Genomic DNA, 15316 nt, shown 5'->3' with positions numbered 1-15316 from the left:
ATGCATGGCACCCCTCATCCCCCCAATCCTGGTATGTGTGCCCCCCCTCATCCCCCAATCCTGGCATACGTGGCCCCCTCAGCCCCCAATCCTGGTATGCGTGGCCCCTCATCCCCCAATCCTGGTATGCGTGGCCTCCTCATCCCCCAATCCTGGTATGTGTGGCCTCCTCATCCCCAAATCCTGGTATATATCGCCTCCTCATCCCCCAATCTTGGTATCTGTGGCCTCCTAATCCCCCAATCTTGGTATGTGTGGCCTCCTTATCCCCCAATCCTTGTATGTGTGGCCTCCTCATCCCCCAATCCTGGTATGTGTGGCCTTCTCATCCCCCAATCCTGGTATGTGTGGCCCCCTCAACCCCCAATCCTGGTATGCATGGCCCCCTCATCCCCCAATCCTGGTATGTGGGGCCTCCTCACCCCCCCAATCCTGGTATGTGTGGCCCCATCACTGCACACTGTCTGTCATCACTGTATTCCTGTGACAGCCAGCCTGTTGCTAGTGTTCATAGGAGACCGTGATTTCTGCTATATATAGCAATGCTGTATATAGCACAAGCAATCAGATGATTGCAGGTTCAAGCCCTCTAAAGAGACAAATACAGTGAAAAGTTAAAAAAAAAAGAAAAAAGTATAAAAGTTCAAATCATCCCAGTTTTCCCCCCCATTAAATATTAAGAAATATAAAACATTTAAAAAATACACATATTTGGTATCGCTGCGTTTGTAAAAGTCAGATCCATCAAAATATAAAATAAATTAATCCATTTAGTAAACGGCGTAACTAGAAAATTAAATAAAATGCCAGAATTACAGATTTTCAGTCGTTGCAACAAGAAAAAAATAAATAATAACAGACAATCAAAACATTGTATATACCCCAAAATGATATCAATATAACCATCAGTTTGTGGTGCAAAAAACTAGCCCTCACGCAGCCCCATTCCCGAAAAATGGAAACGCCACGGCTTTCGGATCTCGGAAAGTGGCGACACAAGCAAATTATTTTTAATATTTTTTTTACAAATTTCTGAATTTTTTTTTCATCACTTAAATATAAATCCTATAAATCGTCACTTAAGTAGAACAGATGAAGCTTTACTACCTCCTGCTCCAGTTCCAGCACTTCACCGCTGCCGCTGATCTTTAGTCACTGGCTTCAAGGGTGACATCATGACTGCAGTGCTGCAGCCAATCACTTGGCTCAGTGGGCCACGCCGACAGAGCTTCTAAGCTCAGTGATTGTATTAGGAACCTCCATCGCAGATTTTATCATACAGGACGAGTTCTCAGCCAACAGCTATTTGGCCATTGTTCACATAACGTAAGCCTATGTTATATACAGCAATAAGCAGCAGGATACACGAGATCCAGGGAAATATCCGATCGCCAAAAATGGGGTCAGGAAGGAATTACCCCCCCCCTGAATCAGAATTCTTTTGGGGGGGTTTCTTTGCCTTCTTCTGGATCTTTGGGTCCCAACGACTCTCAGGTGGTCCCCAATGACCGCAGCTCGTTTTGTGGTCTCCACCGGGGCCAATCTGAGAGTGACTGTGACCATAGTTTAATTTCTTAAAGGACCAGTAATATTTTCATTACAATGTTGCTTATTGCTATTTCAATAAAAAAATAAATTATATATATATATATATATATATATATATATATATAGTTTTGTGTGTTTTTTTTTTCCTGGATTTCACCTTACACAGTGAGAATGATAAGAGTAATCACAAAATATGGGGGCCCCATACACAGAGAGAAGATGTCATAATATCAACTCTGGTACCAAATTCCATGACAATTGTTCTGGGGTTCAGTCTGTGATGGAGCAGTAACATTGTATACAGGACGTCATACACACCATGCTACAGAAAGAAGACTGAAGAACGGGACACAGGGTCTTGTGTAACAGTAAAAAACAGTAAAGATGTTCAACAAGTGGCCGGGGGGCTCCAGGACCAAACCAGGAGGGAGGCCTCAGTCATCAGTGGCCAATATTCGCATGAAGTGACCCACATTTACCAACCGTTCTGTAGCCACTCGTTTCCCTTTGTCCAACACCTCCGTCGGTCCTTGCAGTTATTAGGCCACCACTGAAATTCTTTTCTGACTACACACAGACACGTACATAGAAACCGTGCATGCCGCCATCACCGTACGCAACCAGAGTCCTGGTCCTGACCAGTGGCCTTTCCAATTCAAGTCTACTTGGGTTTAAACAAGGGTACTGTCTCTAAGAGAACCATGTGCTTGCCACTTGGAACAGCAGTAATACAGTAACACCAGGTTAATATTCTTCGGGCACAGAGATGCACATACAGTGAACCCTCTTAAAAAGAAGAATTGGACTGACATTCCCTAAGCAATAAGTACCCACACAATTGGAGGGACAGATTGCTAGCCCTTGCTGCACCATGGTGTATGCCCAGTGGTGGCCACTCTTAGGGTATGTGCACACGATGCAGAAATGAAGCAGAAAATTTCTGCATCATTTCTGCATCTCCCTGGCAGAAAAAACGCATGCAGATTGTGCATGCGTTTTTCCTGCAGAATACATGCGGATCCACATGCAGATTCACATGCGTTTCCGTATGCAGATTGACAAGCGCTTTCCAGGCGATCTTAGCATCACCTGGAAAGTGCTTGATAACTAGGTCACACTATATAAATCCATGCAAACAGCATGGATTTATATAGTGTGACCCGAGAGAGTGTATATACTTACCTCCGATGGCCCGCGCTGTCCTGCTCACTCCGTTCTCCCGGCAACTTTGAATTGAAAGACCTGCCGACGTCAGCGTCACGTGACCCGTCACATGACTCTGACGTCACCGCAGGTCCTACAACTCACTGCAAGTGCCGGGAACCAAGCGGGAGTGCTGCGCGGGCCGACAGAAGGTAAGAATACATTTATTTTTTATTTTATTCTTCTTTTTACAGCTTTTTTAATGGTACCTGGGTGTAGATGAGACTCTCCTCTCCTCCACACCCGGGTACCATCCGCACATTAGAACGCACCAATTACGCAAGTACAAATGCTGTCTAGCGGAATTGGCGCGTTCTAATGCAAGTCAATGGCGGCGAAATCGCCGCGTTTCCGCAAAATTAATTGACATGCTGCGGATTTTTGACCGCAGCGTTAACGCTGCGGAAAAATCCGCATCATGGGCACAGCACATGCGGATTTCCATTGGGGAACATTGCTGCCCTTCTACCATGCGTTTTTCATGCGTTTCCGCGGCGTTTACGCAACTGCAAAAACGCCGCGGAAACGCATGAAATACGCATCGTGTGAACACAGCCTTAGTCTAAGTTGGCTCTTCAGATTGCATGGTGATAAAGAACCTGAGGGCCATATACCTTCAAGAAAAAGATCTCATAAGGACACGTTGCCTTGAATTGTGAAGAACACAATAATGTTTTCCATACAATTCTATTGTGTTCTATTCAGGATATATTAACCCCTTAAGGAACAGAGCTTTTTCCGTTTTTGCTTTTTCGTTTTTTGCTCCCCTTGTTCCCAGAGCCATAGCGTTTTTATTGTTTGGGCAATATGGCCATGTGAGGGCTTATTTTTTGCGGGACGAGTTGTACTTTTCAGCGCCATTACTAGTTTTACCATATCATGTACGGGAAAACGGGAAAAAAATTCAAAGTGCGGTAAAATTACAAAAAAAGTGCAATACCACAGTTGTTTTTTATTTATTTTTTTTACCACGTTCACTGAATGCTAAAACTGACCTGCCATTCTTATTCTACAGGTCATTACGAGTTCATAGACACCAAACATGTATAGGATTGAGTCATTCCATGTCAAGTGGACCAGTGGTCCCCACTCGACCTCCGATTTTGCTGAAAATTTATAAGGATGTACATGTAGGGCCAGTTCTCAAATACATTGGGCACTGTTGACCTTTCACTGGAGGTTCCACCAAGCCTGCGGCTTCAGCTAAGAGGATTTTGCAAACTTTGGCACATAGCCATTAGAGTTCTATACTGGCTATGATGCTGAAATTTGGTATACTAGCTCAACTTTTGCTGCTAAACACGATAAAATTATTACCGGCTATGACAAAACAATATTTCGGCCTCAATTTTGTGTCAAAGTAGCTTGTAAAACGCGTCGCATAAAATTTATGCCAAACTTTGCTCATATATAACTCAAGACCAAAAACCAATAGTAACTGGTGCTTTGCCCTGTACATCAAACATCTCCATGACTTTGCATTGCTGCAATATCACGGTCAAATCATATGTATTTGTGGAAATATTCACACACACATATGATGAAAAACTTAAAAAAAACGAATTTTACCTATTTTTAGGTCAAATTTCTCAAAAAGGGTACCCATAAAATATATTAATTCTGATATCATTAGAAAGAGCACATTTTCCTCTACAAGGATCATTGTTTTTTTTTTTTTGGAGTCTCTCAGTTTAAGAAAAGAAAAATGCCACTGAACATGGTGTTATTTATTAATAAGCAATGAATGGTAACTGCACTATTCAAACCCTTGCGTTGGTCCATGGTGGTTATACCACAACCAATTCCCTAAGAATTGGTATTATAATCCTATTAAGAATTGTAATAATGCTGTCTTTCGAGAATTGGCAGCCCCATCACCTAGGAGCCATGGCCGATAGCCGTGCAAGGCCAGCCGCGGGCGGTCTCTTTATCGCAGGTTCCGAAGCCTGAGGGTGGGTGTCTTTGCCTAGGATCCCAAGCCTAATATTGGGTATCTTTTGTTGGTTCCAAAACCATAATGTTCAGTCTAAGTGATCTGGAATTGTTGCTGAATTTGCAACATAATCGGTTCAGAGAAGCTGTATTGTCGGCCCACTGCTGTTGCAGCTGGTGCTGGAATTATTGCAATGATTGACTGCTCGGGAATCCAGCATGTATCATTTCTCACAGGCCAGTGAAAGAAGCTAGCTGGTCCATGAGGATGCATAAAATTTATTAATGCATCATGGTCGTCGACTGAAATTTCAGAAATATTTCCAATCCACCAGTTCCTATCGTAAATGCAGGCAATGTATTGCCCTGGCTGGAGGTTTGCAATTGGCACAAAAGGCATTTCTGATCTGACAGATCTATCTACATGGGCAATGAAAGATGCTGGGTCATTTGACACCCTTGAAATGTGAATCTTTTTGTCATCAATTTGCACAAACTGGTGATTTTCTCTTGTTCCAGCAATTGTATGTCCATCTTTGAACCTTTCCTCTTGAACTACCCGTATTTCATCAATTTTTTCTTTTGGAACAAAAAAATAATTTGATTCCATGCATTTGCTCGTTGCAAAAGTTGAATAAATCCACCGGGGTCAGTATTTGGTTTTCAGTTGGGCGTTGAAGACTGGTACGAGCTGCCAACCTCTTTGCTGTCCCTCCAATCCCATCACAGGGTGACTTTCCATGACTGGTACCAAAAAAATTCCATTCAGCGCTGATATTGAAATCAGCATTGTGGTGGCACAAGTTGAGAAAATTTTTTACATTTTTGTACTGGGCTGCAGATCCATCGCTGAAGTAGTGGATATGACGAATCCCATAGATGAGAGTCTTGAGATACTCCACAATTACTGTTAAGAAAGTGTGGACTGCAACTGTGTCATGTCGTGAGCAATCACTGATTATGCACAAGCTGATGTTCTGCGCAGCTTCACCATTTAACTCCTTGAAGTAAATTACAAATGGGTGTACTGTAGCTTGACTATTTTCCCAGTGGAAACCTTGAATGGCATCTTGAACAATAAATGAGTAATTTTCAGCAAAGTCCATAAGGATCACAAGCTCTCCAGGTCTCAGATTTTCCTTCAACGATTTCAAATAGCTACTTTGGTGCTTGGCGATGTAGTGATGGCTACAAAGTTTAGAAATTTTCAAAACCAATTCTTCAATGAAATCTTCTATAGTCAGTTGTTTGGTATCAAGCGTGCCTCGATGAGTATAAATCCATTATTTGAACTCAATAATATCTTCAGGGTCACTGTTGACAAACACATTGACTAGAAATTCTTTTAAAACTTCAGGACCCGGGCATTTATCACAACGGCCAAGCATACAGTCCTTGGATTCAATTCCACAGACCATTTTGCATATGAGCTCTTTGTAGTCATCATTGATTGGGCATGCTGCAAGCATTAGTTTGACATTTTGGTGAATGGTACACACACAAACGGAATGTGTTCCAGCAGATCCAACGGTTACGCACCACTTTGGCCGAAGCTCACAAAACTTGGAAAATCCAATTTCAGGGCCTTTCCGATCCTGATAGGCAACAAACATTTCCCTCATATTGCTCAGTAATAGTCGCTTTTGCATCTGCTTTTTTTCTCCTGCTATTCGCACTGATACATAGTCTTTTTTACCAGGGCACATTCGACTGAATTCATCATCCTCAAAAAAGCCTGCACCTTTTTCTTCACTTCCTCAGAAACTTTCTTGCCACACTTGATTCTAGGTAAGGCTAAGATCCCATGTTCACATTTAAGCTTTCGAGCTTGTTTGACCATTCGTTCAGAGACACCGAATTCGTCTGATATAGCCTTAATGGACCAACTTTTAGGTGCCAATGTCAAGATTTGGACCTTTTCTGCCCGACTGGACACCTGCAGCTTTTGCTTCAAATCTGCCAAAAGGTGATTGTAATCCAGACACATTTTGCACTGTGCTGTTTTTGTTTGCTCAATGTCTTTCGGCTCAAGCCCTCCAATTGAAGCAATCTTGCTAGGAAATGCATTTTGCACCTGGCTTATCTTTCTCCTTGCATATCCAAGTGAATCCCGCTGGCTTACCCGTGGATATTTCAGAGGAGAGACGCCAATGGATGTTAAGCTTGAATTTAGAATTTCAGGAGAACATTCCATTCCATCTGGATCTGATTCAGAGGAAACTGGATCAGCTGATTTTTTCCTGTTAGCAAATTCTTTTCGACATGATGCACACATCTTCTGGCCAGGCTTCACATCATTCTTTGTAAATTCGTTCAACTGGTCAGCTGCTAACAAATTGATAGCTCGCAAATTCTTTTTGGTGTTATGACCTTTCTTCCCAAAAGGATTGCAACACGATTTTTGCAAATGCTCATATTTGGTCAAGAATGAAGCTTCACGGTGTAAACAGATTTGTGAATGTTCGTCAAAATTTAGTCCCACTCGTCGACGCAGCAATTTCTGTTCATCCAATCCAAAGCTTGTAAACAATTTCAACTCATCCTTGCTATGGGTGAATGTCTTAAGGCGGCACTTCGAATTGTTCGCAAGGCCGATAGAGCACTGGGCCGATTCTTCATCAATTTCTTTCTCCAACGCTAAAAAATAAATAATATATGCATTAAAATGTAACAATAGTCAATAACTTTTCATAAACAAAAAGGTTTATAGGTTTTTGATTATAATAGACATTGCTAGCAACAATACAACTCTGTAACATGTGATAAGAATCTGAAAATCAAACACAAAATCAATGCATTACGCGCATAAATAACACCATGTTCAGTGGCATTTTTCTTTTCTTAAACTGAGAGACTCCAAAAAAAAAAACAATGATCCTTGTAGAGAAAAATGTGCTCTTTCTAATGATATCAGAATTAATATATTTTAGGGGTACCCTTTTTGAGAAATTTGACCTAAAAATAGGTAAAATTCGTTTTTTTTAAGTTTTTCATCATATGTGGGTGTGAATATTTCCACAAATACATATGGTTTGACCGTGATATTGCAGCAATGCAAAGTCATGTAGATGTTTGGTGTACAGGGCAAAGCACCAGTTACTATTGGTTTTTGGTCTTGAGTTATATATGGGCAAAGTTTGGCATAAATTTTATGCGACGCGTTTTACAAGCTACTTTGACACAAAATTGCGGCCGAAATATTGTTTTGTCATGGCCGGTAATAATTTTATTGTGTTTAGCAGCAAAAGTTGAGCTAGTATGCCAAATTTCAGCATCATAGCCAGTATAGAACTCTAATGGCTATGTGCCAAAGTTTGCAAAATCCTCTTAGCTGAAGCCGCAGGCTTGGTGGAACCTGCAGTAAAAGGTCAACATTGCCCAATGTATTTGAGATCTGGCTCTAAAAATTTACAGAACCTCTATTCAAACCTACATGTACATCCTTATAAATTTTCAACAAAATCAGAGAAGGTCGAGTGGGGACGATTTTTAAAACTGGTCCACTTGATGTGGAATGACCCGGCTTCTTTTATATTTAAGTGGTGAAAAAAAATTCCAAAATTTGGTAAAAAAAAAAAAAAAATAGCGCCATTTTCCAAGACCTGTAGCGTCTCCATTTTTCGTGATCTGGGGCTGGGTGAGGGCTTATTTTTTGCGCGCTGGGCTGATGTTTTTATTGATAACATTTTGGGGTAGATCCGATGTTTTGATCGCCCGTTATTGCATTTTATTGCAATTTTGCGGCGACCAAAAAACGTAATTCTGGTGTTTAGAATTTTTTTCTCGTTACGCCGTTTACCAATCGGATTAATTCTTTTTTTATTTTGATAGATCGGGCGATTCTGAACATGGTGATACCAAATATATGTATGTGGGGTTTATTTTTTATTATTTTATTTTGAGTGGGGCAAAAGGGGGGTGATTTAAACTTTTATATTTTTTTCATTTTTTTTATTTTTTTAAAAACTTTTTTTTTCATTTACTGCATGCTTCAATAGTCTCCATAGGAGACTAGAGGCAGCAGTTGTCTGATCGGCTCTGCTACATACAGGGGACCAGCAGGTCCCCTGTATGCAGCAGAAATGGTCCTGTGCTATGAGCGCCGACCACTAGGTGGCGCTCATAGCGACGAGATCATGACAATCACAGGCGTCTGCTGCAGACCCTGGGTTGTCATGCACGCCCATCGGCGACCCGCGATCACGTGGCGGGGTCGCCGGTGGGCGGGGCTTATGACGCGCTACCCGGAAGCGCGCGTTAAATGCCGCTGTCGGAGATTGACAGCGGCATTTAACAGGTTAACAGCCGCGGGTGGATCGCGATTCCACCCGCGGCTGTTGCGGGCACATGTCAGCTGTAATAATCAGCTGACATGTGCTCGGTTCAGTGAGGGCTCAGCGCAGCAGCCCTCACTGAACGGGCAGTACGCAAAAATGCGTACTAATACGGCATGGGTTGGAAAGGGGTTAAAAAAAAGTCTGGTCCTTAGAAGTTATAAAATGAGGTCAATACAACCTCAGGTGAACAACAACACATCACAAATTACACCAGGTCATCGAATATTTACCAAAAAATAGACTTAAATGCAAAAACAGTGTGTGAAAAAATAAAGGGGTTGTCCAATGAAAACAAGCTCCAATCTACAGGAACCTTCACCCCCTTTAGATTGGAACGGTGGTACGCATGCTAAAATGCTGCTCCATTCATTCTATATGAGGCGGCCATGAAGTGCGCCCGACTTTTTTGGACCGATGAGACAGAGTGGCCTTACAGAGAAGGGTACTTGGATTGGACGCCGAGTTATGGACCCCAAAGCAGCACTGAATATGATGTACTAGTGGGAGTCACGAGTGCAAGGGTTCAAGGGTGCCAGTAGTGGAAGACATAGTGCGCGAAACCGAAGAACAAGTAAGCAGACCTGCTGATCAGCACTGCAGTGCTGAGGCCGAGTTATGGCGAAATAGGGAGCGACAGTGCGCCTCACCAGTCCTGGAGTATATTACAGAGGAAGGATACTGTGTGGAAAATGCTTTATACTGTAAAGGAAACGTCCAGAACACTTTGTGCCCGATATCCCTTGTATGCTGGGACGTTGCTAGGGTCCTAAAAGATCAGGGGCCAAAGCCCCAATACAACCTCCCCGCCACTTAAAAGAGGACCTATACATATATAATTACTGTACACCATTGTTGCTAACCTAAAATACACAACTAAAAGACCAATATTCCCAAAATTACTTCTATATAAGGCAATAATAATCCCGCTACACAATGCCCTCTACCATCAACACTACACAGTGAGTACATAGTATTATGATATGACCATTGCCTCTACATAAAAAAACACACTGTACAAAGACCATCTGACTTCTCACATTTCCAGCACCGTCCCCATCTATTCCCACCCTGCACAACCTCCCCATGCTGCCTGCTCTTCCGACGTGGAATAGGAACCTCAATACTTCAAAAATTATGTCATTACTATGATTACCCTCCACCAATTAATGCTACAAAGACTGTGTGCCAGATAAAGGGGACCTATAAAAATAATAGCGTCCCATAGAAAGTAGTAAAGACCCCACTGTGCTACCTAGCAAGTAATAATGCCAGATATGCTCTTATGAAAGTTTCAATATCTGAACTGTTCCCTCCAAGCAACAAATACCGTTGAGTATCCCCTTTAAGTAATAATGCCCCCTTAAAGCCACAATCAAACTACACCCAACTACAAAGTTCTTCTTCAAGTCTATGGACGATGATTTCGGGGTGGTGAAAGAAGAAATTTCTGATGATGCACCCATTTGAAAGAAATAATGTCCTGAGTGCCCCCATAGCACCCTGTATATTGTATGATAGTCCCACAGCTCACTACACACTGTATGATGGTCCCCACAGCTCCCTATGCACTGTATGATGGTCCCCATAGATCCCTATATACTGCATGATGGTCCCCACAGCTCCCTACGCTCTGTATGATGGTCCCCACAGCTCCCTATGCACTGTATGATGGTCCCCACAGCTCCCTATGCACTGTATGATGGTACCCACAGCTCCATATGCACTGGTATCATGGTCCCCACAGCTCCCTACGCTCTGTATGATGGTCCCCACAGCTCCCTATACACTGTATGATGGTCCCACAGCTCCATACACACTGTATGATGGTCCCCACAGCTCCCTACGCTCTGTATGATGGTCCCCACAGCTCCCTATGCACTGTATGATGGTCCCCACAGCCCCCTATGCACTGTATGATGGTCCCCACAGCTCCTTAGATACTGTACGATGGTCCCCACAGCTCCCTAAACACTGTATGATGGTCCCCACAGCTTCCTACACACTGTATGATTGTCCCCACAGTTCCATAGATACTGTATGAGGGTCCCCACAGCTCCCTAGACACTGTATGATGGTCCCCACAGCTCCCTGTGCTCTGTATGATGGTCCTCACAGCTCCCTATGCTCTTTATGATGGTCTTCACAGCTCCCTATGCATTGTATGATGGTCTCCACAGCTCCCTATGCATTGTATGATGGTCATCATAGCTCTCTACGCACTGTATGATGGTCCCCGCAGCTCCTTATGCACTGAATGATGGTCCCACGGCTCCTTATACACTTTATGATGGTCCCCACGGCTCCTTATGTACTGTATGATGGTCCCCGCAGCTCCCTACGCTCGGTATGATGGTCCCCACAGCTCCCTATGCACTGCATAATGGTCCCCACAGCTCCCTATGCCCTGTATGATGGTCCTCACATCTCCCTATGCACTGTATGATGGTCCCCACAGCTCCTTAGGCACTGTATGATTGTCTCCACAGCTCCCTATGCATTGTCTGATGGTCCCCATAGCTCTCTACGCACTGTATGATGGTCCCCGCAGCTCCTTATGCACTGAATGATGGTCCCCACGGCTCCTTATACACTGTATGATGGTCACCACGGCTCCTTATACACTGTATGATGGTCCCCACAGCTCCTTATGTACTGTATGATAGTCCCCACAGCTCCCTACACTCGGTATGATGGTCCCAACAACTCCCTATGCACTGCATAATGGTCCCCACAGCTCCCTATGCACTGCATAATGGTCCCCACAGCTCCCTACGCACTGTATAATGGTCCCCACAGCTCCCTATGCCCTGTATGATGGTCTCCACATCTCCCTATGCACTGCATAATGGTCCCCACAGCTCCCTATGCACTGCATAATGGTCCCCACAGCTATCTATGTATTGTCTGATGGTCCCCACAGCTCCCTTTGCACTGTATGATGGCCCCCGCAGCCCAATATATACTGTATGATGGCCCCCACACCCACTTGTACGCTATATTATGGCCCCTACAGCTCCCTTTATACTCTATGATGGCCCCACAGCCCCTTATAAACTGTATTCTGGCACCCACTCCCCATTTTATATAATATGATGGCCCCACTGCCCCTTATTTATAGCATGATGACTCCCATAGCCCCTTACAGTAAGATAGCACCCACACCCCTTATATATACAGGTGCATCTGTAGCGCCCCGAGGGCTCGGTTGCTACAGAGGTATTGCACCTCATCCAGATGTGCGGTATCTCACTCTCAGGTAAGGATGGAGTGTGGATCAGGACCCCGACACCTGCATGCATTACACCACAAGTCAGCAGTCTTCCCCATGATTGTGGAGCCTACTGAAACAGACTATGGGACATTTTGAAACACTTAGGAAGCCGTTACAGGTGTTTTTTGATAATTATTCTAATTTACTGAGATAATAACTTTTGTGTTTTCATTGGCTGTAAGCCATAATCATCAACATTAACAGAAATAAACACTTGAAATAGATCTCTCTGTTTGTAATGACTCTATATAATATATGAGTTTCACTGTTTGTATTGAAGAACTGAAATAAATTAACTTTTTGATGATATTGTAATTTAGTGAGATGCACCTGCATATGATGACTGCTGCCCCCAGTGGAATATATGCGGTGTCTATTTTGGGATATTTTAGTACACCCATGATGATACTATAGACAGCCATTATACCTGGAATGGCCCCTTCCTTGCGTGCCTTGCTTTTTTTTGCTTACATGTCTAACAATCACATATGTGTTGTGTCCCTTCCCCCATCATCCTATTCTTCTATTGCTGAATAAATATGATAGATTTTATACTCCCTGGACTCCTTTGATCGTCTTTTACCCTGCGGGGTTTTCTTTCATATATGGACTCACTGTGTGGTGGTGATGGTAGAGGACATTGTGTAGCAGGATCATTTTGGCCTTGTATAGTAGTAATTTTGGGAATATTGGTCTTTGTATAGTGTATTTTAGATTAGTAACAGTGGTATAGTGTAATTATATATGTATAAATCCTCTTTTAAGTGGCAGGGAGGTTATATGGGGAAACATGTACTTTGGGGCTGGGGTCCCTGATCTCTTAGGACCCCAGCAACGCTCCTGCACTGGGGAAAAGCAGGGTCTGGAGGCCACTTTAATATCATCATCATTTTATGGATATGACGCCAAAGAAACTAATGAAGTGCTTTGCAAAGTGCCATAATTTTCACAATTCTGAAAACAAATTGTAAGTTTAGTTCCACTATAAGTGATGTTAATTCTGTTATGAGAGCTAACCTTCTGAGACAATTTATCAATGCGGTGTGTGAATTGTGACATTAAGCTTTGCTACATCTATACATAGTGAAGTTCAGGATCAAAATGCTGCAGGTCCCATCTCTTCTACAGAACAATCCCATGGAAATAAAGCTGATCATTTTATCAGATGGGATCATTAGAACTTACCTGGTTGGATCCTTTGTTTCTGGTGGTTTCTTTCCCAGGTCGTCATTAAGGCCCTTTACAATAAGCTCCAAAAACTCATCGGACTTTCTGAATCTTTCAAGCGTTTTCTCAATCACAGAAAGGACAGAAAGGAGGCGCTTATCCTGGCAGAAGAGAATCAGAGATATATTGTTCTACATCTTCCAGATGTTTGGATTTATCTACAGACTAATGATTAATCTCACATGAAGAATGATAATATTATAAGAGATCACAACTTTGGGGTAAAATTATTCAATTTTAAAAATATATATATATAGCAATTACATTATTCTGACAAGACCAATTTTTTGTTTTTTTCCTCCCCTTTTTCCCAAAAAATATAACTTTGTTTTTTCATTCACATAGACGGAGGGCTTGTGTTTTGTGGGACTAGTTGTTCTTTGGAATGACAACATTCAATTTAGCACATAAAGTATTGAAAAATGGGGGGAAAATCAAAGTAAGGTTATTATTTTTGTTTGTTTGGGTTTTTTTATGAACATTTAAAAAAAATGTGGTTTGTGAGACCATTTTCATCTTGCGAAGACCTAATTTTATAAAATGATCCCATTGATGGAGTTGTCGGCTTCTTCTTGTGGAGAGATCAGTAGTTACAAGTTTCTGATTGCATTTGCGAGGGAAGTTGAGTGACCCAAAAACCACAACCACAACCATGGCACTTTACTGTCCTTTACAGCATTGACCCGACGTGTAATAGATTTATATGTAATGAAAGATTGCACTTATGTCAATGCAGCAGAAACAAATATTGTTTTACGCTTTTTCTTTTTTATAGTTGGCCAGAAAACCGCAGAACCTTAAGCAGAAAATGACATGAATGAGAACATCTGCCCGGCTTGTACCGGATCCGGGGGTGTTACGTACAAGGCGAAGGTCCCAGAATAAGGATTTGCTTCATTTTGGTGCAGAGTTTCTAGTAGTTTCTGGTTACTACTGTTACAGGCAGATGCCGTCTGCATAATACAGCCAGCACCGCCTCAACCCCTCCATGAATGTGGACCCCGGCACAAACACTCAGGCACATCCTTTTATGCTAAGACATTAATAATTCTACAATTATCACACACAACTTATATACAGAGACCCCCCAACCGTCCCTGATCCAATGGGACTGTCCGGCTGTCGCTGGAGGTTGGGGCTATGTCCTGACGAGCTGTGTTCTGTCAGGACAGTCTGTGTAGTACAAGAACGTCTCATGCCGTGCATGCTGCTGTGATCGCTCCTGGAGAGGGGCAGCATCCGCTCCGTACGCCTCGTATATGCCCGGCTCCGCTCCGCAAGCCTCGTACACGCCCGGCTCCGCTCCGCACGCCTCGTACACGCCCGGATCCGCTCCGCACGCCTCGTACACGCCCGGCTCCGCTCCGTACACCTCGTACACGCCCGGCTCCACTCCGCACGCCTCGTACACGCCCGGCTCCGCTCCGCACGCCTCGTACACGCCCGGCTGCGCTCCGTACGCCTCGTACACGCCCGGCTCCGCTCCGTACGCCTCGTACACGCACGGCTCCGCTCCGTACGCCTCGTACACGCGCGGCTCCGCTCCGTACGCCTCGTACACGCGCGGCTCCGCTCCGTACGCCTCGTACACGCGCGGCTCCGCTCCGTACGCCTTGTACAAGCCCAGCTCCGCTCCGCACGCCTCGTTCACGCCCGGCTCCGCTCCGCACGCCTCGTACATGCACGGCTCCGCTCCGTACGCCTCGTACACACGCGGCTCTGCTCCGTACACCGTGCTCCGTACGCGTCGTACACACGCGGCTCCGCTCCGTATGCCTCGTACACACGCGGCTCCGCT

At 43.8% G+C, this 15316-nt stretch overlaps 2 protein-coding genes across 2 annotated transcripts in view; one reads left to right on the top strand and one right to left on the bottom strand.

The window, feature by feature from the left end:
* Positions 1-15316, top strand: part of LOC141198575 (gastrula zinc finger protein XlCGF66.1-like) — a 127674-nt gene that overhangs the window by 93334 nt on the left and 19024 nt on the right. The window lies entirely within an intron of this gene.
* Positions 4445-13617, bottom strand: LOC141198598 (uncharacterized). The gene is made up of 2 exons (XM_073663022.1): positions 13477-13617; positions 4445-7320 (listed from the first exon to the last, which is right to left on the bottom strand). The coding sequence occupies exons 1-2, from the start codon at positions 13520-13522 to the stop codon at positions 6350-6352; spliced, it is 1017 nt and encodes a 338-aa protein (XP_073519123.1). The 5' UTR covers positions 13523-13617; the 3' UTR covers positions 4445-6349.

The sequence above is a fragment of the Phyllobates terribilis genome, unplaced genomic scaffold (genome assembly GCF_046119375.1).
Source record: "Phyllobates terribilis strain yellow unplaced genomic scaffold, ASM4611937v1 Scaffold_98__1_contigs__length_5973952, whole genome shotgun sequence".
In the NCBI taxonomy this organism is placed as follows: Eukaryota; Metazoa; Chordata; class Amphibia; order Anura; family Dendrobatidae; genus Phyllobates; species Phyllobates terribilis.
Note: the sequence above shows the minus strand (reverse complement) of the source record. Positions and strands in the feature narration are given on the sequence as shown.

What these genes read in the sequence shown, in the direction of transcription:
- LOC141198598 (XM_073663022.1), bottom strand. Translation starts at nt 13,522, where the DNA reads ATGACGACCTGGGAAAGAAACCACCAGAAACAAAGGATCCAACCAG. An exon ending in GAAACAAAGGATCCAACCAG is followed by an intron (nt 7,321 to 13,476) that starts GTAAGTTCTAAT and finishes TTTATTTTTTAG; the next exon opens with CGTTGGAGAAAGAAATTGAT.